Source organism: Polyodon spathula, chromosome 6 (genome assembly GCF_017654505.1).
Source record: "Polyodon spathula isolate WHYD16114869_AA chromosome 6, ASM1765450v1, whole genome shotgun sequence".
Lineage (NCBI taxonomy): Eukaryota > Metazoa > Chordata > Actinopteri > Acipenseriformes > Polyodontidae > Polyodon > Polyodon spathula.
Window position 1 is genome coordinate 52,649,472 of NC_054539.1, and position 27,541 is coordinate 52,677,012.

General features: G+C 40.0%; 1 protein-coding gene across 3 annotated transcripts; it reads left to right on the top strand.

Moving 5' to 3' along the window:
• Nucleotides 1–6,881: 6,881 nt before the first annotated feature.
• LOC121317323 (cap-specific mRNA (nucleoside-2'-O-)-methyltransferase 1-like) lies at nucleotides 6,882–26,311 on the top strand. 3 transcript variants are annotated; one of them, XM_041253134.1, is made up of 24 exons: nucleotides 6,882–7,383; nucleotides 7,962–8,112; nucleotides 11,394–11,554; nucleotides 11,921–12,079; nucleotides 12,392–12,484; nucleotides 13,012–13,083; nucleotides 13,296–13,390; nucleotides 13,547–13,619; nucleotides 13,809–14,007; nucleotides 14,253–14,371; nucleotides 14,516–14,612; nucleotides 14,772–14,904; nucleotides 15,072–15,251; nucleotides 15,607–15,663; nucleotides 17,133–17,190; nucleotides 17,424–17,492; nucleotides 17,586–17,717; nucleotides 18,127–18,252; nucleotides 18,861–18,952; nucleotides 19,626–19,694; nucleotides 22,271–22,318; nucleotides 22,964–23,076; nucleotides 23,849–23,957; nucleotides 24,335–26,311. In XM_041253134.1, the coding sequence occupies exons 2-24, from the start codon at nucleotides 7,989–7,991 to the stop codon at nucleotides 24,468–24,470; spliced, it is 2,514 nt and encodes an 837-aa protein (XP_041109068.1). In that variant the 5' UTR covers nucleotides 6,882–7,383; nucleotides 7,962–7,988; the 3' UTR covers nucleotides 24,471–26,311. The 3 variants fall into 3 exon arrangements, with proteins under 3 accessions (XP_041109068.1, XP_041109069.1, XP_041109070.1); XM_041253135.1 differs by having other exon boundaries at nucleotides 7,985–8,112; XM_041253136.1 differs by lacking the exon at nucleotides 7,962–8,112 and having other exon boundaries at nucleotides 24,335–26,310.
• Nucleotides 26,312–27,541: the final 1,230 nt, after the last annotated feature.

A 27,541-nucleotide genomic window follows, 5' to 3' on the forward strand; every position in this document is an offset into this window, starting at 1 on the left:
GCCAAAAGAGTGGACCTAATTCAAGTAACTGAAAGCTGTAGGAAAAGAACTGAAAATGGAAGTCGGTACAGGGGCCTCATTCTCAGTTATAAATGAGAGCATTTATAGTGTCATGTGGAATGGAAAACCTGTCCACATTTCCTGTCACCATAGGACAAATACAATCAGGAACCAGAAGAGGCCATATATTGTCACATGTCCTGGTGTATGTGAGACGTGGTTAGCCTGAAGCAGTGGATTTGGAAGAGTTGAAGCCCTATTTTCAAAGGTTAAGTATCCAGAATGACTGTCTACTCTGTGGAAGCAGAGTCATCTTACCACAGTTAGGCATGGAGAAAGTAATTGAAGAGCTTCATGAAGCACATCCAGGTATCTCCCACATGAAGATTCTAGCCAAAAGTATGGCTTAGTGCCTTGCATGGATCAAGCTCTGGAGAATTGTGTCTTGTGTACTGTACTGTAATTGTATTGTGTTACTTTCCCCCTCTGTATTCCCTGCAGTTGCTGGTCGACCATCTATGTCTGTATAAATGTAGCCTGCGTGTGTGGTACTTTCTGTGTCCCCTTGTAATTGGTTGTTGTCCCTATTGGCTGTTGTTTGTTTTTGCCCATTGGTTCTGGTGTGCGGCTGAGGACCAATGGGATGTGTGCAAGCACCGGTACCCGATTAGAATAAAGGGACGGAGCTACGTTATAAAAGGGTGCTGTGCCACCAATTATGTACGAAGCAGACAGAACAGTGGTCTCTGAGTAACTAAAGCAATTGAACTTGAATCATGCGTGTTGTCTCCTTCCTTCCTTCCTTCCTTCCTTCCTTCCTTCCTTCCTTCCTTCCTTCCTTCCTTCCAAATACTACACTGACATCAGAAGAGGGATACAGAATGGAACACCCTAGCGTCAAGTAGGAGTGGCTAGGAGTAGGAGAGATGAGCAGCGAGATGGAGTGACTGTCCCAGCGCCTCTGGGAACTCGACACAGAGATTGCCCGGGAGATGGAACAGGCTAAGAGCTGTGCTGAGGAATGGCTGTCACCACCGGCAGTGCTCATGGGGCCCGGCTGGGTCCCACAGAGTGCCACGCCGGATACCTGGAGCAAAGAGTTGAGCAGTACCTGACCACAGCCCGACAGGTCAAGCAACAGCGACACCACCCAGAGCATCGCATCACTGACAGAGATCCTGCAGGATATCGTGGCAGTCCAGTAAGCCATGATCAAATGGTCCAGACCACCACAGACCCAAGCTGAACATAACCAAAACCCTAGCCACGGCCCATTATGTTCACATATGACAATCTTTCAGCACCAAAAAGTGTGGTGGTGGTGTGATTAGATTACTTTCCATCGGCAGGGGGGGGGGGGGGGGGGGGGGGGGGGGGGGGGGGGGGGGGATTGTCACTAATTTCCATTTTGCTATTCTGAGGCTGATGATAAGTGTGCAGAAGGAAGAAGATGTAGTCTTGTGCTGTGCACTGAGACTGGGAACCTACAGTTTTATATTCACAACAATCATGTGTTATGTTTTTTTTTTTTTTTCACTTTTTACATAAGCTACCAGGCACAAGAAAAGCCTAAAATATGTGCTGTAAGTTACAGGGGGAAATTGTAAGCGACTGCCTGCACAGGCAAGCCTAATTCTGCTTGTTTTAAGCAGAACTGGCAACCCTGCTCCTAGTAGAGCAATCACATGACTTTAACACTGTCCTTTTGCCAGAGCGCTCACTGTGCGTCCCGCCTCCATGCCACAGTCATACCCTGTTGGACTGTGATTTGCGAATTTGTGTTTTGATTGACAGTCAGCCAATATTACTGCCTTTTTTTTTTTTTTTTTTTTTTTTAATCCCAATGGAGTGGACGGAACCTATATATATATTTTGTAGTCATTAAAGTGGGCTCAGAAAAAAAAAAAGAAATGGACTTGGGGCTAGGAACAATGGAACACATAAACAAACAAACGGGACAGACAACAAGTCCCGCTGCATCGCAATGGCCGGGTCGTTACAGCATATAGTTTATACCACTCGTGGCTAAATTTCAATGATTTTTTTTTTTTTATGTTATGGCTCTATTTTTTATTTTATTTTTTGTGGCATACAGTAATTCAATGAAAATACATCTATCTCTAGAATTAAAAACAAATTTATAAAAAAATGATCCAAAATATGAACAAACTTGCAAAAACTTACAAATAAGGCATGCAAATCATAGAAATTGAATTACCATTTGATCAACAATAATGCCTGTATTTAATAACAAACGACCTCACAATTGATAAACTTAGAGATGGGATAACAGTGTAAAAGAAGGTTTTATTATAATATTGAAAATGAGGTTAATAATAGTTGGGTAGATAAGGGGCAGGAAAGAAGAAAGATATTTGGGTAGACTAAGGATTGGGTATACTGCTCTGAATGGTCATTTATTTAAATTAGATAAACAGATCAATGGTTTATGTGAGAAATGTAAAAATCCAGAAACGTCTGAACATTGTCTAATAAAGTGTGAGAAATTTGAAGAACAAAGAAATAACTTGAAGAGGAGGTTGGTGAACATGGGGATATATGACTAGGGCTTTTGATTTTTGGTTTTAACTTATAAAACCCGATAAAACACCCCCACCGATACAAAAAAAAAAAAAAAAAAAAAGAAATCAGTGGCTAGCCAAGAAACACTGGATAACACCAGAAAAACTGTGGAAATGGTTAATCAATACACATTGACTTTACTACAAAAATAATAATAAATGCATTTCCCAGTGCTGCCGGGCAACGTCCCGCCTTCCTGATCTATCGTTGATTCGTTCTGAATACTTTAAACTCAAATTAAAATTCAAATGAGGTTTATTGGCATGACGCTCTGGTGTTATCAGAGCTTTTAAAATATTACAAACCAAAACAATAAAACAAGTAACTAATAACACCAACAGGACATTCCCCTTCCCTATGAACAATATAACTACCCTCCCTCCCTGCCCACTGTCCCTCAGGCTGTGGCACGCTGAAACATACTGGGCTGCCAGTTCAGCATTCTGCGCCGACTCCTAGCAGGATTCCTATTTTATCAGTGTCAGTAAGGAGGATGAAATTTGGCACGAGACTCATGAATTTTGGAGCAAATTATTTCTGTATATTTGGAGCAGGACAGCAGGAAGTGCATCTCTGTTTCTACCTCTCCTGATTCACAGTGGAGGCACAGCCTGTGCTCCCTGGCTGCCCAGGACTTCATGTTTCAGACGGTTTTGATGGCCAGGCTGTGGCCTCTGAGTCTGTACTTTGTTAACGTTTGTCTTTATTTAGTGTTTTTAATTTCGATTAAATAATCTCCTAATTGGAATTTTCTGTTTAGGGCCCGATAACATTCTACTTTGTTTTGTGATATAATATTGTTTTTCCAATTTTCATTGTATTTATTTTTTAGATTTGGGTCAGTTTGTTTCAGCTTGTTGTATTATTCACAATGTTCCTGTTCTCACTGCTGAGTGGTAATGCCAGTACAAGCTGGCTCAGGGGGGGTCTACTGTCTCTGGGGAAAGCTTGTTGCTCATCAGGGCTTTATAATGGTAGCTCTGTGTGTCGGCTTGATTCAGATGGGACCAGAATTTGGCTGCTCTCTTATGGATGGGGATTATTAATGGGAAAACCCCTAGTTTGGCTCTGCACGTGTTATTTGGGGCGTTTCTGTGGATTTGTAGTATATTTTTGCAGAACTCCATGTGAAGTGTCTCAGTTGGGCATTTGTCCTGGTTTTTTAGGTTATTATTTGGGATTGATCCCTAGATTTCACTGCCATACAATAGAATGAGTTGAATTATACTATTAAAGATTTTAACCAAATTTTAATTGGGGCTTTGATTTTTTTTTTAAATGACACTGGTGTAGAATGACCTATGTGCTTTTCTTTCAATGCTTTTCTAGCCAGGTTAAATTTGTTTGATGCACTAATTGTGAGACCCAGGTATATAAAACTGGAGCAGTGCTCCAGGGTGTTATTCCCCAGGGTAAAGTGGTACCTGTTTCCCTAAGATCTGGCTTTCTTTTGGAAGATCATAATTTTAGTTTTGTCCAGGTTTACTGCCAGGGCCCAGGTCTGACAGCACTGCTCTAGCAGTGACAGGCTCTTCTGCAGCCCCTGTTCTGTGGAAAACAACAGTACCAGGTAATCTGCATAGAGCAGGAATTTAATTTCAATGCTATGTAGAGAGAGACCAGGGGCTGCAGATTGCTCCAACACTGTGGTCAACCATTGATGTAGATGTTGAACGGTGTTCGGCTCACCCCACACCCCTGAGTGAAGAATTATGTTCTTTTGTTGTCAATTTTCACTCTGCATTTGTTCTCTGAGTACATTGGCTTGGTAGCTTCATAGACTTTACCCCCTACATCACTTTGAAGGAGCTTATAAAATAGTCCTTTGTGCCAGATTGAATCAAAGGCTTTTTTAAAATCAATAAAGCAAATATTTTACCTTCTTTTTTGTTTTACTTGTTTGTCGATTAGGGTGTGTAAGTTGTGAATATGATCGGATGTGCAATGGTTTGGTAGGAAGCCAATCTGACTCTTACTCAGGACACTGTGTTGGTAAGGAAGGCCAGTATCAGGGTATTAATGATATTGCATAATACCTTCTCCAGATTACTGTTCACATAGATGCCCCGTTAGTTGTCGGGGTCGAATTTGTCTCCACTCTTATAAATGAGGGTTATCAGCCCTTGATTCCAGATCTCAGGGAAACACCCAGCTCTCAAGACAAGGTTAAATATTTTGAGCAGTGCTTCCTGCAGCTTCGGCCTGCTGCGTTTCACCATTTCATTGCTGTTACTGTCTGGGCCGCTTGCTTTTTTGGACTTGAGTTTGTGAATTTGGGCTGTTTTCTTGCCATGTGATAGCGGCATCTAGTGGGTTTTAGCTGTTTTCTGATTATTTTTTCTAAATCATTTAATTTTTGGATGATAGTGGCCTCATCGGAATTTATGTGTCCTCAACTGGTTGATATAAATTTTCAAAGTAATTTTTCCAATTGTTTATCGTTTCTGGGGGTTAGTTTGTTTAGAGTTTCCCAGAAGGAGTTTTGTTCAGTAGACTCTTCGATGTTATTTAATCTTTGGGATGTGTGCTCTTGTTTTTTTTCTTTTGGAGCATGTTCTTATAGTGCTGTACAGCCTGGCAGTAGCTGATACGTAGTTCCTGATTGTGGGGCTCACTGTGTTTTTCATTAGATAGCCGTCTGAGGTCCTTTCTGGCAGCCGCACAATGGTTATCAAACCAAATTTCGTTTTGTTTAGTTTTTTTTGTTTGCACCTTTTGTATTAATAGGTTTTATTTTATTTTTTTTTGTTTTACTATAATTTAAAATATTTAATTTTATTTTTTGATAGCTACATTTAATACAATTTTATTAGACTCATATTCTGTAGACTGAAAATTGTTTAACGTGTTTTCAGTCTCTAGGCTGTTCACGTTGTTTAAAAGACTCTATACAGCTTTCAGTCCATTTATAACTGGGGTTGAGTTTAAATAATTTGTTGACCGTTTTAGGTATAGTATTATTTGATTGTGGTCAGATACGGGTGTTTGTTGCCTGACCATAAAATAATTTATAAATTCTGGGTCTACGTCAGTTATGGTTTAATCGACAACACTATTCCCTAGAGCTGAGCTGTATGTGAATCTCCCCAGAGTCCCCCCTGGTCCTGCCGTTAACTATGTACAGGCTATGTAAAGACCCAGGTCATTACAGAGCTGCAGGACCTGCTTCCTACTCTTGTTTACCACACTGTCGTGGCTTTGTCTTTGGGCGGTTACAGGTGTGTGGTATAGAGAGGCGCTCCCGCTATGTGGGTGTTTCCCTCTGTGCTTGTGAAGTCGATCTCTCTGCCAGTCCTGGCATTGAGATCTCCACAAATCAACACAGAGCCCAGGGTTTCTCTCTGCCATGCTTAACCTGCTTGTATTTCAGAGGGCACTAGGGCATGTCAGTTCTCAGGTTGAGGAACTCAGGTTCTGTGCTCTTCAACCAAAAGCAGAGGAATACAGACCCTGAATGTCCCAACTGCAACTTGATATCGATTTCATATTTACATATTTAATTATTATTTTCTAAGCTAACTTTTTCATTTGGAACAAAACACAATGTGAATTTTAAACACAAATCATGTTTTTTTTTTTTTTTTTTTTTTTTTTTTTTTTTTTTTTTACTTGTTCACTATACATTACCAGTATCGTGTCCCTCAGCGCAGCCTTGTACATTTTTAAACCCGTCCAAACTACTGAGTGACACCACATTCCTACATTTCTATTGGAGATTTAAAACGAGATTACAGTAATTGAGGATTGTTAGCTGGATTTAAAGCTGTATTACAGTTAAAATAATAATGATTTAAAACAGAATTGTGGCAAAATATAAAAAAACGCAAAACACACAAAAACCCTGAAGAATGTGCCCGTGACCATAGGGATTTCGCTGTGGAAGACAGCAAAAACAAAACAAAACAAACAAACAAACAAAAAAAACCTCAAGCATTTTGGAAAGTAACCGAAAACACTAATTTCATATATCAAAAACGAAAGCCGAAAAAAACAGATCTACATAAAACTCAAAAATAGCTAAACATAAGCAACGAAAAACACAATTAATAAAAACCGAAAAGCAGAAGCCCTAAGCTTGTTGAGAAAGGGAAAGGGAAAGGAGAAAATTAAATACTTGAATATATTGGGAAACAGAAAATAAGTAATTTTATAGTTGAAAAAATAAGACGTGATAGAAAAAAAAAGACAACAGAATAACATAATATAATTGATCAACTTCTGTCCAAAGCACAGGCAAATGTTCACACAAAGGCATGCGTCACTGATGAGAGCCGGCAATTCATGAAGGACCCAAGCCACTGTAGCGCTGGAAATCCAAACTGAGACTTGTGAGAGTGAACTGAGAAAGTGCATTGAGAGAGGTTACTACTGGGATCGAAACATTACATATTTTGGATACAGCCCTCCGTAATCCTGATGACATGTTAAACACCAAGAACCCACTGGATGAAAAAGCAATAGAGTGATGGGGAGAGGAACACCTTCGATGTGGATATTACTTGCTGAGCACTGAGATTTAGTATACCGTACAGCATTTATAAATTGTGCGAATCAAAAAGGCAACTAGTGGTGCATCAATTAGGGCGACAGGTTTGAATTCACTCCTCTGCTTACCGTTATTCTTAGTTTACTCGGTACATAAACCGAGGCAAAGCAGGCTGTGCAGAGACATCAGATCGTGTCTTACGTAAAACTGACCTTGTCTTGATTGGATCTGCTACAGACGAGACGAGTACCGTTCCTGACACTAAAGCGGGATGATTGTAGAGAACCTGTCTATACCACGCAAGATTTAAACAGGTATTATTTTTTGGTAAAGACACCATACATTGTTACATCAATTATACCCTATATATATATATATATATATTATTATATATATATATATATATATATATATATAATGATCAAGAATCACATTTACGATAATAGTAATATACATATTAGATAGATATAATTACTATTCTTAGTGTAAATGCTCTGTTAAAGCATGGAATTGTATTAATTTAAATGTACATTTTTAGTTTAATTTTAGGGTTTGAAATGGGAAAAAAAAAACAAAAAAAACATGTAACATCAGTAGAAAACTTCGACAACACCCATACTATAGTTTGTTGAACTGTCTTGTCCTGAATTAGCCACAGTTCCCCTTTCACAACCATTAATAACAGGTGTTGCTCCAACTCAGTATTTTATTGGAGTAAAGTGTTGCTGTATTTGTTACTTTGTGATTGTCCCCATTGGTATACATTTAAAACAAATGCACTGTAACTACTATACGAAGTCCACTTTATAGAGACCATCCTAATTCGATTCATAAACTGGAAAGGAATCTTAAGCATTTATTTGTAGTAAATACACTCAGTTTTATTAACTAGGCAGCGTTTGTGTCGGCATTAAGAACAATGAAGAGGAGAGCGGATTTTGTGGAGCCGCAGAAGAAACAGAGGAAACATTTTGAGGATTTGGGCCTGAACCTGAGCTCTACGTCCGACGACGAGCCACAGTACAGCAACCACATCAGTCAAGGTGCAGTAGATCAGCGCTGTCTCCCCGAATAGATGAGTAGACCGCCCAGTGCATTGCCTTCGTCGCCCTCTATAGGGTGTACAAAGTGCTGTTTACAAGACTTGCTCTATTGGGTCAATCTCTACAGCAGAGATAGGCAACTGTGACCCTTCCTGACTAGGTATTTATTACAGCCTTGATTGAATAACTGAACCAATTAGATCACCATCCAGGTCCAAGAGCAGGTAACTAATTTTTCATACCTGTTAAACCTAATATAGAATGGCCTTCCAAGACCGCAGTTGCCAATGCCTGCTCTATAGAGTCAGTGTAGCAGTCTTGCTCTATAGGTTCTCTCACAGTGATCTACTTTGACAAGATAAGGGTTGACAAGACTGCAGGACATTATATATATATATATATATATATATATATATATATATATATATATATATATACACACACACACACACACATACAGTACTAGTCAAAAGTTTGAGTACACCTGCTTGAAACCAGGTTTTTCATGATTATCTATGCTTTTAACTATATAAACTTGTCTATAAACACTTAATATTTCATTATATGACATGTGTACTTATATAAGCTGATAATCATAAGTGAATTGCATTCAAAAATAACATTTTTAAATGAAAATGTAAATCTTGTCAATTTCAATGAAATGGTCACCCAAAGCAAGGGGGATTCAGTCTGAAGCCCAAGTCGGTTAAAAGTCTGAAATGTGTATAACACGGTGTGTTCTGAGTTAACTTGCATGTTACCTAATTAACCTTATGTCACCAGTTATTGTTAACAGGTGGGGGGGGGCATGATTACTATAAATATAGGTAGCATAGGCACAAGTTTGTCGTTTCTGAATGTAATGGAGCAGAAAATACGCTCAGTTAAGCTGTAATTACTTTAAGAAATGAAGGTCAATCTTTAAGACAAATTGCAAGAACTTTGCAAGTGTCTGTAACTGCCTTGGCCAAGACCATCAAACGATTTGAAGAAACTGGCACTCATGAGGACTGAAAAAGGTCAGGCAGGCCAAGGGTGACATCAGAATCAGAGAACAAGTTCATTCGAGTCACAAGTCTATGAAACCGGTGATTAATGAAATACAAGTTAAGCTAAATGCTACTAGAAGTACAGATGTTTCAACATCAACAGTTCAAAGGAGATTGCGTGAAGCTGGCCTAACTGGAAGAATTACTGCAAAGAAACCATTGTTAACAGTGCAGAATAAGAGGAAGAGGCTTACCTGGGCCAAAAAACACAGAAACTGGATGTTTGAGGAGTGGAAGTGGGTCTTATGGACCGATGAGTCAAAATTTGAAATATTTGGGTCCAACCGCTGAGTATTTGTAAGACGCAGAGAGGGTGAACGCATGAGTTCTGCATGTGTGGTTCCCACTGTCAAGCATGGAGGAGGCAGTGTCATGGTCTGGGGTTGCTTTGCTGGTGAAAGAGTTGGTGATCTTTACTAAGTCCTTGGCAAGCTCAACCAGCACGGCTATCATAGCATACTTTAGAGGCATGCCGTTCCATCAGGATTACGGCCAGCTGGGCAGTCCTTTAATCTTCAGCAAGATAATGACCCAAAACACACCTCAAAGTTGTGCAAGAACTATCTGGCAAAGAAGGAAAGTGAAGGACAACTCAATCTAATGACCTGGCCTGCCCAGTCTCCAGACCTCAATCCCATAGAACTTTTATGGGACGAACTGGACAGAAGAGTCAAAGCAAAGCTACCCACAAGTGCCCTACATCTCTGGGAATTGCTGCAGAAGAGCTGGGAAGACATGTCGGGTGATTTCCTGCTGAAACTTGTTAACCGAATGCCTCGTGTTTGTGAAGCTATTATTAAGGCAGAGGGTGGCTATTTTGAGGAATCCAAGATTTAGAGACAATTTTCTTGAACATCGCTTTGATACTCCTTTTGTTTTGTATATTGTAACATGTGTTTTCATTTTCAAGTATTTACAGAAATTTTACAGATATATGTACACAGTAGTAGTGTTCCAGGGTGTAGGTTTTGTAGGTAAAATGTGTTAAGTGTCATACATGACTCCCTCCTTTTTCATGAAGCAGATGTGAAGGGTTTGATAAGTATAGATTTTATTGAACTGTTGTTCCAATATCCCTATTTAGATTGATTCTTAACAAGAGTTTTGATTATTAATAAGCTGGAGCAAAATCTAAGTGATCTGGAGTACAAATGTCTATAACTGTAGATTGTTTTAAAGACTAAAGTTAATAGTTTTGGTAATGTTTATCCTACAGGAGGATGCATATATCTGATTGGGGATTTAGCGCATGGCTTGTACGCCTATAATACTTTAACTTTTGTATACATCTTTAGTTTGGTCGGAGTCATTCTTTTTTTTTTTTTCAATATCAATTACATTGCAGATTCCTTTTTAAAATCAATTTCCCATTCCCTTTTAATCAATTCCAGTTCCAATTCCAAGTCCTTCAAAGGAATTGACCCCAACCCTGACTTATAGAATTACTTATTTAACTGTGATGAAACTTTTCTTCAACATATTCTTCAACACATTCTTTGATTGGCAAATCTGACAATTTTTATATATGAAGATAAATCAACATGAATGATGTTGATGTGAGATTCATGTGCCCACATGGACCATGACGATTATTCTTTTGGTCTGCAAGATGTCTTTGATAGATGGTAAGTGGATAACCGTTCAGACAAAGTTGAAGGTACTGTACCTTAGATGCATATCTTTTGGAAAGTGTAGCTGTTTTTCCTGTTAGTGTTTTTTTCCTGTTACTGTCTTCATTACAATTAATCTGAATTCTGGTTTACAGAGGCTGGTTGACTACCAAGCAATGTGAGGCCTGATGCAGACCAATGTTGTGGAATTCCAAAATAAAAAACAGTACTGAGATTCGTTGAGGAATAATCTTCTGTTGCACTTGCCAGCACACTTCATGAAATATCACAACACAGCTGGTGTATAATGGACATTTGCTGATGACTTGCTATATTATTTTAACTGAAAAAATATTAAGTTATGAAAATGTATTGTCATCTAATAATATTTGCTTGATAATTCCTTCCTAATGTTTGTATTTGTCTGTGAATGAGCATCTAGGCACAGGCACAATGGTGTAGCTCAGTGTTTCTTTACCAAGTCAGTGGTATGTCTGTGCTCAGCTATAGATAGTGTGTATGTGATACTGACCATGATACAGTAGTACACTGTGAATATTCAGTACTGTAGCTGGTGCAGTAGTCTATGCTCAGACTAACCCTGCTGTTTGTCTTGTTTCAGACTCCTCAAGCAGCAGCAGTGACTCTGGTAGTGACTCGGAGGAACATCGACCCGTCTTCGGAGCCCCTCTACAATCCCAGCATGCATCTCAGCCAGAATCCACGCTGGAGGACTCCTCCAATAGATTCGCTATGTACAACAGCGTCTCCCAGAAACTCATGGTAAACAAGTTGTTTATCTTGGTGTCTACCTGTTTGTCTGGAGACTTTCAATTTTCAGGCCATGTTCTTGGGGGGGGGGGCATCAGGGAAGAGATTAAATGCATTTCACATACTTTTCAGTCGAAATAAATCATCATTGTTTTTGAAAAAATGCATCCAAAAATGACTAAAGTCAGTTTCTTTTTGTTTACTGTTGATACCTATATTTCCCTGTGAAACTGTTTATCTGAGTATACAAACATTGAGCAAGATGTACATCCCAGATTGAAAAGTTACTTTTATGATCTATCAATTCCATTTTAATCTTGTGTAGACATGGTTGGGGTCTGTGTTCACACCCTGTTTCTCTCTTCCTCTCTCACACAGGCTAAGATGGGTTTCAGGGAGGGAGAAGGTCTTGGTAAGTTTGGCCAGGGCCGGAAAGAGATAGTGGAGGCGTCGACACAGCGTGGCAGACGTGGTCTGGGGCTCATGCTCAAGGGTTTCCAGGGAGAGCTGAATGTGGACTGGGAAGACGAGCCGCAGGTACTGCACTTTGCTTTCTCGTATGAGATCATTCATGTGCATAGATATGTATAGCTAACCAAAACAAATGCGGACAAGTTAGAATAATAGGAAGGTAGTAACATGTGATATATCTTCGAAAATGTACCAAAGATCAACATTCTTAATGTACAATCATTTTACAAAGCAGCTGCTGCTGTTACACCAAGTATGGCTACCATATTAAGATAATTGGAATTTCTTAGGTTTTTACATGATAAAGCACACTTTGCAATATTGTCTTCATTTCTATTTATCACATATCCTCGTCTATGTAATACCTGTTTGTTGTAGCCTAGTGCGGTGGAGCAGGTGAGCTGGTTCCCAGAGTGCTCTACAGAGGTACCAGATGCTCAGGAGCTCAGGGAGTGGATGACTATAGGAAAGGTAAGAGGTTGAACAACAAATGTGTCAGGGAGACCAATTAAATGGGAAGTGTTGTCTGCTTACACCAAACCAACAATTTAAAACACTTAGAGCAGCAATGTGGATTGACAGAGGTCTTTGATAAATCGGCATACAAATACATTACTAAAATCATGTTTTATGTTTACATACGGACCAACCTGCATTTATGTACTGCTCTTGCTGTCTGTTATACTTCTGCTAAGTCAGTTCCTGACTTACTGATTTGGTTTACATCCACTGGCCTGGAATAAACAGATAAAGACTCTCTCCATTGACTCCATATTTATGTTATTATTTGAAGTCAATCAAATATGTTAAATAATAAAGTATATTTTAGGAATGATTGATGGAAACAGTACCACCACAGCTATGAAAAATCTGTTCCTAAAGGAAGTATAGCTTTAGTCCTTTATGAAAACTTGATTCAATTATTGCCAATAGTACTGTTTCCCTTCTTTTTTGTCCTCCTTTATGAAATATACACCTGCATGTTTTATTTTTATTAGAGAAAGTTGAAGATTGAGGATGAAACAGAGTTTTGCAGTGAAGATCTTTTACACAGTGTTCTGCGTTGCAAGGTAAGAATTAAACATGAACCAGTGTCTTATCATTGCTTTTTCTGTCACAGACTCCTGCCTTTTATTCCTGATTGCAATATAAAGTGGCTCTTTGTACTCTATACTTGCCTTCATGTTGCTATGAAATCTTGTAATTTTCTGCAGTTTTGTACTACACATAGTGTAGGGTGTGCTTGACTCAGTAACTGACACCTCTCCCTGTGTCTCAACAGAGTGTGTTTGATGAACTGGAGGGGGAGGAGATGCGTCGTGCTCGAACCCGATCCAACCCTTATGAGACTATACGCGGAGCCTTCTTTCTCAACAGGTATTTATTCATGTGGTATAATGTGATACAGCCACCTGCAGTGAGCAGTCTATGCAGGGCTGTCTTCAGGCATTAAAAAGAGATTAGCGGAGAGTATTGCCAGTTTTCTTCTACACTAAGGAGGTTGAACAGTAATTTATGGATTTTCCTTCCTAGAGCTGCAATGAAGATGGCCAACATTGACCACGTGTTTGATAACATGTTCACCAACCCTAAAGACTTGCAAGGGGTAAGTGCAGTGCTGTCCTTAGCATTTGTTTAACATTTCCTTAACTGCGTGAGTCTGTTGTCCTGTATTTCGAACTTGAGAACCATTGATTGACTCATCAGTGCTCATCTAGTTCCTAGTAGCTGTTTTATGTTGGGTCTTAAAGGATCACAATTATCCTTGGTAACTAATTCCCCCACACCTCTGTAGAGACCTCAGGCGAGGGAACGTGATGCAGAGTTGCTGTATTTTGCGGATGTGTGTGCTGGCCCTGGAGGCTTCTCTGAATATATCCTGTGGAGACGCCGCTGGCATGCTAAGGGCTTCGGCATGACATTGAAGGGGCCCAACGACTTCAAGCTGGAGGACTTCTTTGCAGCGCCCAGTGAGCTCTTTGAGCCCTACTATGGTAAGACTGACACTTCATCTCACTGCTTTCACCACCTGGTTTGTCGTTTCAGGGAGCAAATCTCCTTCCTTCCTCTTTCCTCCTCTCTGTCTCTCGCTCTCTCTCTCTCTCTCTCTCTCTCTCTCTCTCTCTCTCTCTCTCTCTCTCTCTGTCATCCTCACTCTTGTTCTCAATCCCTCCCTCTTTCTTTTTTTCTCTCTTCACTTCCTCTGTCTTGTTTTCATTTCCTTCATCTCTCGCTGCAGGTGAGGGGGGTGTGGATGGCGATGGAGACATCACACGTCCAGAGAACATCAGCGCGTTCCGGAACTTCGTTCTGGAGAGTACTGAGGGCAAGGGGGTGCACTTCCTGATGGCTGATGGGGTACAGTCCTCTCAAACTGTCTGATGTACTTGCATAAATACTGTGTTCATTATTTTCAGGGTAGCTCTGCTAAATTGCAATTGTTTGCAAGTTAAACCAAACCACAGTTGTGGTAGTTGATTATTGTCTGTGTTCGCTTGGCAGGGATTCTCTGTGGAGGGGCAGGAGAATATTCAGGAGATCTTGAGCAAACAGCTGCTTCTGTGCCAGTTCCTGACAGGGCTGTCTGTCATCAGGACAGGTAACTGCTCTATATCTGTACATTCAATATATATCTCACTGCAATACCCATCTCAGCCTACGCACTCAATATAGAGCTCACTTGAATACACACCACAGTCTTTACACACTGCATTCAATATCCTTGATGACTTATTGACTGTTTTGTTTGTGGTCCCAGGTGGCCATTTCCTCTGCAAAACATTTGACCTGTTCACCCCGTTCAGTGTGGGCCTGATATACCTGCTACACTGCTGCTTCGAGCGGATCTCCCTTTTCAAACCTGTTACCAGCCGCCCCGCCAACTCAGAGAGGTCTGTCAGTCTGTCTGTCTGCTCTTTCATTGTAAACCCAGAGATCAGTCTCTGCTCTTTTAGTGTGAACTCGGAGGTCAGTGTCTGTCTGTCTGTCTGGTGTGTGGTGTTCCCACAGCATTAGGGTTACCAGTAAGTGTGATGTGAGATCGCTCTTTCTCTCACAGGTATGTGGTGTGCCGTGGTTTGAAGCCTGGAATAGACGCAGTGAGGGATTATTTCTTTGCAGTGAACCTAAAGCTGAACCATCTCAAGAACACCGAGAAGGACGTGAACCTGGTCGTGCCACTTGACATTCTGAAGGGGGACACTGAGTTCTACGAGTACATGATTCGCTCCAACGAGAGGTGAGCCCGCTCACACAAGCACACGCCAGAGGGGTGGTAAAAGGCTTGTCCTTTCTTTGATAAGGAGTTAGAGGTAAGGTAGATGGTAGACACTTCCTCACACAGAGTGGCAAGGGTCTAGAATTGGCTACCTAGCGATGTTGTTGAAGCAGAATCATTGGGATACTTTAAGACCCGACTTGACAAAGTTCATTTAAGTTCACCCAACTTTAATGTTCATTTTAAGACAGCTTCAGTGTGGTTAAAATGGATTCACAGTTTAAAATACACATTTTAAGTCAATTTTTTTAGAAGATCATGTATTTTACATTATAGGTTTTAATAAAGACTGTTGTCTTTTGTCATGTTTTTTTAGCCATTGTGCTGTTCAGATAAAAGCTCTTGCAAAAATCCACGCCTTTGTTCTGGACACGTAAGTAATTATGGTTCTGTCTCTTTGTCTTGAATGTGTATGTGTGCACAAACCCAGGGCTGTCCTCGGGAGTTTTCTATAGCTGGGTGGCAGAGCATTGTAGCCGGGAACACTTAATGTAAAAAAAAAAAAAAAAAAAAAAAAAAAAAAAGTTGTGTTTGGGCTCCTGCTTGCAGTACCAGGTGTTACCTTAAAATGATTAATAAGAAAGTGAAATACATTTACTGAAATACATGTCACATGTTGTTTTTGTTGTTGTTTTTAGTTCTAATATAAACGTTCTTAACTTTAGAACAACATATTGGTTTAGTTTTTAAATAAATGTCAGCCTCCCCCCCCCCCAACAAAAAATAAAAGTAATATCATTGTCTTTAAACCACCTCACATGAACGCACTTACCAGTAACCAGCAGTGCTGTGTGGGATTTGTAGTTTTTAAGTCTTGCTAGTAATAGAAATAATGACATAAAGGTCACAGTTATAAATAACACCCCTGTGTTCACCAGAAAACCTAATTTTAGTTTTTCAGATCAGTTTTTATTTGTAGTTGACAAAATGTTAATTTCTGATCAGTTGTTGAGGTCATGAAAGCATTGATGGCATACATGCACCTAAAACCAAATTGACGGTCATACCAATAACTTTGAGAGCAACGTAGGGCCTTGACGTTTTACAAGAATAACATATCTTAAACTTGCCTCTCTTTCTTTGAAGCCTGCCATGCATACAGACGAGTTTTGGTAAAACTTCAGAGAACCTCTTAACATAACCACGGCATTGGCAGCATCGGCATGTGTTTTTTATTTATTTTTTTATTTTTTTAAATACACAGGCCCCTCTTGCGGTTCCTGGGATTTCTGTATTTTGTTCTTCGTTGGTTATATCGGGTTGCTCTTATTTGCTTTCTACGTTTTGTTCTCCTTATTGATTTGATTTACTTTCGCGTTCATTTTCACTATTTTTGATTCCAGAACGATCGTTTATCTTTTTAGTAGTCATGTCAACGTTTCAGCCTTTTGAAGTGCTTAAAAAGGAAACCCGCCCACCATGCCATAACACTGCAATGCAGCTGTCAGTCAAATTGGTTTCTGTACTTTTTTTTTTTTGTTTTTTTTTAAGGATTTTGGAAGTTAGCCTGGAATCAATCACTTGTGTTGAAGGCAAGATGAGAAAAAATCTGGGGAGAACCTGAAACCTGTCTGTTTCTGTGCATGGATCTACATGAGTTCATATGTGTGTTTGTTGTGCAATGGAGAAGTTGCATATGAGTTGCAAGGGGGTTATAGTGGAGATTAATAAAAAAAAATTTCACTTTACAGCTTTGTATGTCCAGAGAACTGTTCATCAAATTGTGACAGCATGTGCATCTGCATAGATCTGCCACACTTCAATTTTTTATGCTGGGGAGCGTTTGTTACTCCTGTGTAGTTGGGTTCTAGTTTCTGTCTCTCCTGACTCATTCTCTTTTAGAACACTGTCAGAGAATAAGCAGGCGGACATTCGCAAGGAGTGCCTCAAACTCTGGGGGGTGAGTAATGCTTGCACAAATATATTGTACTGTACAGTAAACCCAAATGTAAAATTCATCTGTTCGAAATGCGTCACTGTACAGGGTTTGGGAAAGACATTTTATGTAGGGTCACTGTGGGCAACCACCGGCGGCCTCAGCAGTGCAGAGCATGTACTAAAGCTCTTGTGCTTCAGCAGTGCGCAGCAAGTAAACAGGCTAAAGATGTGTTTTGTTTTAATTGTCGTTTGAAGATTCCGGACCAGGCCAGAGTGACGCACTGCTCAACGGACCCCAAGTCCAAGTTCTTTGAGCTGATGAAGGTGTGGATGTAAATAAATACAGAAATACATAATTGTTATATTAAGTTGTTTAAGTACAGTTTGTATAACTAGCTGCCCTGTGTGTATCTGTAGGGCTCTGATATCGAGTCGTTCAACTACAAGCCCACTCCTCTGAACTCCAAGACCATTGAGAAGATTCATCACGTCCTGGATTACCGCTGCATTGTGGGAGGAGCAGAGCAGATGTTTCTGCTGGGGCTGGGGGTGAGTATCCTGGGTTTGGACCTGGTGTTTCTGGGCGCCATGCAACACACGCCCACAGAGTACTGCAGCCCCATAGTGGTCTTTATAAATTTCTTTGGACAGGCTAGGCAATCTGATTGGTTGTAAGCATCCACACGACTGCCCAGACCATGCCAGTTCCTCCTCTTTCACTCTTGCCTTATACTCATTGTTTTATAAGTATCAGTGTTTCAAATAGAAATCAAGTTGGCAGGGATTTTGAGGTTCCTTTTTTATTTTTTTGTGGAAGACAAGTAAATGTGATATTGAGAGAACTAAGAACAAATAAATAAAAATGGAAGAAAAACACATTGACTCTTTCAATAGAGTTCTCCTTTTTCGTTTGACCACATGTCCTTGCATTGATCACATGCCCCTGCTTCCCTATTAGAAATCTCAGATCTACACGTGGGATGGGAAGCCGCCACTGCGATGGAATAAGCTGGAGAACTTAAAGACCGAGCTCCCGAGAGATACCCTGCTGTCTGTAGAGATTGTGCAAGAACTAAAGGGAGAGGTGAGATCCTTACTACTAAACAACGCCCCATAACTAACCAGAATGGCACAGGTCCTGCGAGTTACTGCACACCTAGCTACCCCATACACACCTCAGAATGGGACAGGGCCTGTGTGTGTCTGCACACCTAACTACCCATGCACACCTCAGAATGGCACAGGGCCTGAGAGTTCCTGCACACCTAACTACCCATGCACACCTCAGAATGGGACAGGGCCTATGAGTTCCTGCACACTTAACTACCCATGCACACCTCAGAATGGGACAGGGCCTGTGTGTGTCTGCACACCTAACTACCCATGCACACCTCAGAATGGGACAGGGCCTGTGTGTGTCTGCACACCTAACTACCCATGCACACCTCAGAATGGGACAGGGCCTGTGTGTGTCTGCACACCTCAGAATGGGACAGGGCCTGTGTGTGTCTGCACACCTAACTACCCATGCACACCTCAGAATGGGACAGGGCCTGTCTGTCTGCACACCTAACTCTACCCATGCATATCTCAGAATGGGACAGGGTCTGTTATTTTTAGGTGTGTTTGTAAAACCAGTTGTTTAATCAAGAATGCAGATATGACGTGAATGTTACTTTGTTTTAACTGCAGGGCAAAGCCCAGCGAAGGATCAACTCTGTCCATGTCCTGGATGCTCTAGTTCTCAATGGCACAGATATCCGGGATCAGCATTTTAACCAGCGGTAAGGAATGCAGGAGGTCTACATTCAAAGTTTTGGTAATACCCTTTGCTTGCTTTTCCTACATGCACCACACAATACGCTGAACACTGTTTCTCATTCTACAGTACAGGCATCACACAATACAGTCGGCTCTGCTTTATCGGGACACCTCGGGAGAAGTAAAAATATCCAGAATAAGCAGCTGTCCCAATTAAACGAGAGGCATTCGAGACGACCTTAGTCACACTTTTTTGTTTCTAAATGAGAAGAAAAATGATGAAATCACATCACATTATGATTAAATTTAAATACATAATTTTAAATATGAGTCAATTGTTTTATTTATTCCTAAACAAAATTAATTGCTGTTGATCCTGACACACCAACTTTCTTTGCAACAGCAGCCTTAGAAACCACAGGAGACTCCAGCTCCTTCAAGAGTTCAACGTGGTTTACGCAAGTCTTAGTGTAATGACATGCTCGCTACACTGCATTATGCGAACCTGTCTTGCTCTGAAAAGTGATCTCCATTCATCATTTGAAAATACTGTATCCCAATTAAACAAAGTAAATAGCATTGGGAAGAATCACCCCCCAGAGTTGTATCCCATTTAAGCAGAAATCTCGGTTTATCAGTATCCCGATTAGGCGGAGCCAACTGTACACTGAACCATGTACTGATTCTCTTCCTCAGAATTCAGATGGCTGAGAAGTTTGTGAAAGCTGTTTCCAAACCCAGCCGCCCTGACATGAACCCCATCCGGTGAGTAACCGTTCCACTGCCAGCTGCAAACACTGAAATAAAGTTATCAATAACTAGTTAGTTTAGTACAGGGCTCATAATGCAAGAATTTTGTGTTTTAACCCTTTGTGGTCCATTTACTCAGCGCCTGTCAGGCGTGTCAGGTCCAATTTATTTTCACACGAGTTGTTTATTTTACACACGTTGTTTAAAAGTATTTTTAGTCACAGTAAAACAGGTTTAAAAGCCACTGCCTATTAACAGGACACACAGTACTTCATCTCCAGCCCTGCCCCACTCCGTGTTTGCTGTATTTATCACATATCTCTTTATCACCAATCTCCTCAATAATACTATCCAAGTCATTATTTTATTACTATAAGAACATAAGAACATAAGAAAGTTTACAAACGAGAGGAGGCCATTCGGCCCATCTTGCTCGTTTGGTTGTTAGTAGCTTATTGATCCCAAAATCTCATCAAGCAGCTTCTTGAAGGATCCCAGGGTGTCAGCTTCAACAACATTACTGGGGAGTTGATTCCAGACCCTCACAATTCTCTGTGTAAAAAAGTGTCTCCTATTTTCTGTTCTGAATGCCCCTTTTTCTAAACTCCATTTGTGACCCCTGGTCCTTGTTTCTTTTTTCAGGCTGAAAAAGTCCCTTGGGTCGACACTTTCAATACCTTTTAGAATTTTGAATGCTTGAATTAGGTCGCCACGTAGTCTTCTTTGTTCAAGACTGAACAGATTCAATTCTTTTAGCCTGTCTGCTATGACATGCCTTTTAAGCCTGGAATAATTCTGGTCGCTCTTCTTTGCACTCTTTCTAGAGCAGCAATATCTTTTTTATAGCGAGGTGACCAGAACTGAACACAATATTCAAGATGAGGTCTTACTAGTGCATTGTACAGTTTTAACATTACTTCCCTTGATTTAAATTCAACACTTTTCACAATGTATCCGAGCATCTTGTTAGCCTTTTTTATAGCTTCCCCACATTGTCTAGATGAAGACATTTCTGAGTCAACAAAAACTCCTAGGTCTTTTTCATAGATTCCTTCTCCAATTTCAATATCTCCCATATGATATTTATAATGTACATTTTTATTTCCTGTGTGCAGTACCTTACACTTTTCTCTATTAAATGCCATTTGCCATGTGTCTGCCCAGTTCTGAATCTTGTCTAGATCATTTTGAATGACCTTTGCTGCTGCAACAGTGTTTGCCACTCCTCCTACTTTTGTGTCGTCTGCAAATTTAACAAGTTTGCTTACTATACCAGAATCTAAATCATTAATAATTTAGATTAGGAATAGCAGAGGACCTAATACTGATCCCTGTGGTACACCACTGGTTACCACACTCCATTCTGAGGTTTTTCCTCTAATCAGTACTTTCTGTTTTCTACATGTTAACCACTCCCTAATCCATGTACATGCGTTTCCTTGAATCCCAACTGCGTTCAGTTTGAGAATTAATCTTTTGTGCGGGACTTTGTCAAAAGCTTTCTGGAAATCTAAATAAACCATGTCATATGCTTTGCAATTATCCATTATCGATGTTGCATCCTCAAAAAAATCAAGCAAGTTAGTTAGACACGATCTCCCTTTCCTAAAACCATGTTGACTGTCTCCCAGTACCCTGTTACCATATAGGTAATTTTCCATTTTGGATCTTATTATAGTTTCCATAAGTTTGCATATAATAGAAGTCAGGCTTACTGGTCTGTAGTTACCTGGTTCAGTTTTGTTTCCCTTTTTGTGGATCGGTATTACGTTTGCAATTTTCCAGTCTGTCGGTACCACCCCTGTGTCAAGAGACTGCTGCATGATCTTGGTTAGCGGTTTGTAAATTACTTCTTTCATTTCTTTGAGTACTACTGGGAGGATCTCATCCGGCCCAGGGGATTTGTTTATTTTAAGAGCTCCTAGTCCCTTTAACACTTCTGCCTCAGTTATGCTAAAGTTATTTAAAACTGGATAGGAACTGGATGACATGTGGGGCATGTTGTCAGTATCTTCCTTTGTAAAAACTTGTGAAAAGTAATCATTTAACATATTTGCTATTTTTTTTTCTTCCTCTACGATTTTGCCATTTGTATCTCTTAAACATTTAATCTCCTCTTTGAATGTTCTCTTGCTGTTGTAATATTGGAAAAACATTTTGGAATTGGTTTTAGCTCCCTTAGCAATGTTTATTTCTATTTCTCTCTTGGCCTTTCTAACTTCCTTTTTGACTTGCGTTTGCAGTTGCATAACATCTCAAAAAGCTTGGCAAATGTCCACAATGATTTTTTGAGCACTGGATGCGGAAGCAGCTGTCTTTTTTGTTTATGTCTGTGGTGAAGGGACTATGCTAATTGCTCAGGTCTGCCTCCATTTTTTTTTTTCACTCGGCCATTGAAAGCTTTTTCCAGAAAAAAAACGACTAGGGACCTGTGTTTGACGACTTTTTGATGATGTCGGACAGGAAAGGAAAAATTGTAATGTTGGACCTTGGGTTAACAGGATTTTCATTTACACAGCTGGACAATGGCTGCTGCGTTCCAATAATACAGTGTGCTGTTACTGATTTAAGTTTATTGTGTGCTTTCACAGAGTGAAGGAGGTTTACAGACTGGAGGAGATGGAGAAGATATTTGTGAGGTGAGAGATTGGGGCATTGAGAAGCAAAGTAGATTGCCCTGCATTCCGACACAATGATGGTGCAAATGTCACTAATGGGGAACAACTGAGTGTTAATTATAATGGGCCATTCTGTGAAATTGGTTTGCTTGTTACATTTGTGGTGATGGGTGTGTCCTAATACGTCCTAAAACTTTTGTATTATGACAATTTCATTGAATGCTCCAGTGGCTCTTTATACTGCAGTTGCTTCTTATCCAATATCCTGTTGAATGAGGCTCATTGTCTTTTTTTTTTTTTTTTTAAATATCAGTGTGAGCTCATGTGTTTTTGTCAACCTGCCACCGCTGCTACAAGTCATTCCTGATTATTTTGTTCTGGAAACTCCTCGGGCAAAATCTAACAGTATCCTTCACTTTGACCTGTGACCTGAGGACTGCCATATTGGGGTCATGTGACTTTTTGGGTTCCAACTTGCATTGGCTCCATACTCGGTATTGTGGTATCCTAAAATGTTCTATTTCAGGATCTATTATGGTTATTGGAATAAGAAAAATGAACTGTTTCTTTCTAGTATTTATTATTTGACCAAAAACCACATACTTGTAAGAAAACAATCATGGTGGACTAAAGGGAAACCTGAAAGGAGCTTATTCTGTGCTGCAGGCTAGAGATGAAGCTGACAAAGAGCTCGGGAGGATTTCCAAGGCTGTCCTACATGGGGAGGGACGACCGGTACTTCCTGCCCACTGGCCTCTACATCATCAAGACTGTCAACGGTGAGCAGCGCTCCTGATAAGGTTTTGGATCATTTAGTAATTTGCTCTCCAGTTTAAACACTGTAAACTGTAAAATTGAGTAAAATGTAACATTGAAGTCATGAGTACTTCCAATAAATACAGTACATACTTTAATGCTAACTTATGGGATATGCATTAACTGCAGCCTTACATTTTAACAGTAATGTTAATTTGAACTGCTGTACAAAAACTGTAGTCCTGCCTTAATAATATTATAGTCTGAGGAGTTGCAACTCTCGATGTAGTTAGCTACAGTACTGCATTCACAGAGTCTTCTCCTACTAGTACTAGGCTGTTACAGTTATTTAGTTTTCTGTAAATCTTCCTTTTTCCGTCTCTTGTGCGCTCCCTTTCCAAGTCGACAGACACGCTCCCTAAAAATTAAAAAACAAACAAAAAAAATTCCCCAAACACTAAATATTGTATTTGTTATATAAATTTACTTTCCAAAAATTCAGTTGACAGATAGGTAAATTGGTCGGTTAGGTTGAGGGGGACTAAGATGGCACTGGGAAATCCTAAGGATCAGTAATACATATGCTTATTCAGCAGTCACAAAACATTTTTTTTTTTTTAAATAATTGAAAACCTGTTCTTATTGGTCATTTGTTTTTGGCAATACTAAAGACATAACCTATTAGCAGCAAATATGCAATGACACAAAAATGAATATATACACACAACAATTTGTTTGTCTGATCCTATTTGTTCCGGAAGAGTAGTTTTAACTTTTCACTGTATGTCTTTGTAGACCCCTGGACAATGGCCTATAGTAAAAACTCTAAAAGGAAGTTCTTCTACAACAAGCTGAGCAAAGAGTCGACTTATGACCTTCCGACCAATGCTGTGGCCCCCTTCCAGTGAGTACCCTGAAAAGCACAGTGCAGTGCTGAACCTCTCCTGACTCTAAATCATGAATCTTAAAGCTGAACGAAGAGAGGTTAGAATATTGTGGACATTATAAAAGTTATTCATCACACTGATAAACAGGTCAAACCTAGGGTACGTCCTGCTTCAAAAAATTGAGAACCAATATAAAAACTGGAGAAATTCCTGCTTTCAAGTAGTTATTTTATGCTGACACATTGAGAAACCCAGATTTTGCCCTGCAGCACCATCTAGCAGGTACAATGTGTAAAAAGGATTCAAATTGCAGCAAGAATCTTTGGTTCCTCTCCCTCTTCATTGAAATGTCTCCTTCCTGTTCAATGAAACTGCTTCTCTTTCTCCTCCACAGAGTTTGCCATTTAGAGCGCCTTTTCTGGGCATGGGTGGAGGGGGTCAGAGTTCATGACTGTCAGACCCGGGTCGATGCTGACAAGCTGTCCAAGGAAGATGTTCTCACTTTCATCCGGGCTCACCACCACGCCTGACCAATGTGCAACCCTACGTCCTGGCTGCTACTCGCTGTGGACCACGACTACAGCCCTCTCTCCCTGGATACAAGCCCTTTCTCTGCCCCATCACTCACCAGAACCATGGAGACTGATTCCCACAGACCCTTACCCCTCAGCCAGCCTCCATTCCCACCTCGCCTCATCCACATATGCCTACTGTAATAAATTACCACATCATTGGAGCCCTCTAGTGTCTATGGACTAAGTCTACTTTTGTTGTAGATTTCTTGCACAATGGACTATACACTTGTTTTCACATGCTCATATCAAGTAAATAAATAAGCTTTCTGGAAGTTGAAGAAAAAATATCAGTGTAGTTTAAGAGGGCTCCTAGTATCTGGACCCTTTAAAGTGGGGGCTCTCCTGTTTGGACCCTCAGCCCTGTATACTACCCCTTCTCCAGTGCTGGAGTTTTTTCACTTTCTCCACAGCCTTGATTTATTGCTGCATCAGTCAGTCAGGTTGCACCACTGTTCCAGTACAGGGTGGCCTACGGTGAGATGTTTACCTCCTTAACCCTTTCAGCTCCAGAATGTCTGTCTGTCTTTCCTGACCACTCCCGTGTGTCCCTCAGCATCAGGAATCTGGCGAGTGTGTGGAGTTGTGATTGGTTCAGCTGTGTGCCGTGTTTACAGGGTGTCATTACTGTGCACCTGGGAGCAGTGCAAATGTGAAAGTGCTTTAATTCTGTACTCTCCTTCCAAACTAGTTTTCAGTGGTGAGCCCTGCACATGTATATAACTATGACATCTGTGCCAGGATCCCTGAATACATGACCCACTCACTAACCACTAATCGCTGAGGATAAAGGCTGACGATGCCATGGGAAGGGAGCAGCTTCCCAACTACCCAAGAAAGATCCCTCGGACATCTCCACACTCCAACTAGTTTGCAAGTAAGGCCTCTCTTTCTCATAGCACTTTTTAAATGAGGGCAGATGATTGTGGATCAGTTTCCTTATTTGAAAAGGATTACAAGAGACAGCACTTAGTGTGGGTCACAATTCACAGACAATCTAAGGAGAAGAGCAAGACCCGTTGTGATTAAACTGGAAACCAAACTGCAAACTTGCGGAACACTGGTGCTGGGTGAAAAACTGTTTAACTCTGCTACCTACTTGCAGTCAATTGAGGGATCTGCTGTAGAGCATACATTTTAGAACACGGCAATTCTGATTATTTCTCTATCTGATTTTGTATTTGAAGTATATTGTGTGCACTAAATACCCTTCTGCTTCCTCTGTACCGCTTTCTTCCTGAGGGAGCTGTTTGCAAAGGGGCACTGCAGCTGAAATTGAAATTCAGATCATCTTTTATTTTTGTTCTCTTGTTTTGATTTTGTTTGTATCGCAGTTAATGATGAGTGAGGTTTTTCCTTTCATTATCAGATGAGCTGACAAAAAAAAGGTAATTTAAAAAAAAAAAAAAGTTTGCGGTCTTAACCCTTCGATACATTTTGAGTTTCAGTATAATACTTTGAGTTTTGGAGGTTTCTGTAAGTTTATTTGAGTATGTGTCCGCCTAAGTTCTTCTATTTAGAGTGCAGCTTTCAATGCACTTTAAAGTGTTCTTTTTTTATTCAGATCCCACTGCAACCCAGCGCTTTCTCAAAGTATTTAATTGCTTACCTGTTGAATAGCCTGTTGTATTGTGTACTTAATGTCCCTTTGTGCAACCACTGAAGCTGCTACTAAAAAGACTCCCAAAAGTTGAAACTCCTTTTTTGTGTGTGTGTGTGTTTGTAACGGTTCTACCCCTTTTGCAATTGTAATATATTAGTATTATAGTATGAAAATATGCATTGCCCTGTCATTAAAATGAGCAGCCCTGAAAATAGTTGTATCACCTGAAGTACCCACAGTATCTCCACACCTGTGGTATAAATATCATTGGTCTGCATTCTCGAGCTCAGAAAGAGTATACACTATAACTTGACTAAGCTTTGCAGACATAACAATGAGTCAGCGTACAGGTTCTACATAGGCTGGGCTATTATGAGAGAGTAACCAGCACACGCAAAGAACCCAAACGCAGGGTGACAGGACAAGCCCACAGAAGAGACTATTCTGGCACACTACCTTTATTCTGCTCTCATTTTTAATTGATCACAAGTTGACAGTGGAATTTCCATTAGCAATCTTATATTGCTTTTACATGCATAAGTCCTCTGGATTTAAGCTAGTTTGACAGATATAGTCTGATTGTGTTCTGTCAGTTTACAAAAAAAACTACAGTACTGTAGAGCTGTGCTGGACTGTGATACCTAAAAATAGATATCTTCTGGATTGCTTACCAAAACAGGACCAAAGGTGGAAAATAGTGATTATGGGAAAGAGAGAGAATATATATATATATATATATATATATATATATATATATATATATATATATATATATATATATATATATATATATATATTTTGTATTTACAGTTCACTTTTAATGTGTCTTCCACAGCATTCCAGCACACTTCTAATCTGAAACCTTCCTCCAAAGTGTCTTATTTTTTGCTGGAGCCATGGTGCTGTTGTTTCTTACTGGCAGCATAACCTGTTCGGTGAGATCTCGCTGCAACATATTTTAACCTTTTTTTGTATCAACGTTTTTTTTTTAAACACCTAATTAGTGAAATAGTGTTCTCAGATTATGGAAACTGGTTATGCAAATGAGTGTGGTACAGATCTACTCTTTTTTTTTTTTTTTTTTTTTTTTTTTTTTTTTTAAAAAGGGCTGTACAACAGTATTCTAGATTAATGCTACAATCTGCAGTAATAATTTCCTGTAAATGATTTTGACACAAACATGTATTGGCATGTATCACAGAGACGGCACCTTTGGTGGTGGAACCAAGCTGCATGTGGGCAAGTGCTAACAGCAAGCAGCACACTGTAAATAAAACAATACAGATAATAGTGGTACTAGTAAACATATATCATTTGTTAAATAGAGAAAAAAGATGGTTTCTTCTTATTTAACCTTTCAATTTTCAAAACTTAAACCGGTCAGAAATCTGCCACAAATTTAAATATTTACCTTTTGCATATTGTT

Bases quoted from the DNA above. Each gene is read 5' to 3' on its own strand.
- LOC121317323 (XM_041253134.1), top strand. From the start codon at position 7,989: ATGAAGAGGAGAGCGGATTTTGTGGAGCCGCAGAAGAAACAGAGGAAA. The intron at 14,372-14,515 runs GTACAGTCCTCT...TTCGCTTGGCAG, and splicing joins ACTTCCTGATGGCTGATGGG to GGATTCTCTGTGGAGGGGCA. The intron at 18,953-19,625 runs GTAAGGAATGCA...TCTCTTCCTCAG, and splicing joins GATCAGCATTTTAACCAGCG to AATTCAGATGGCTGAGAAGT.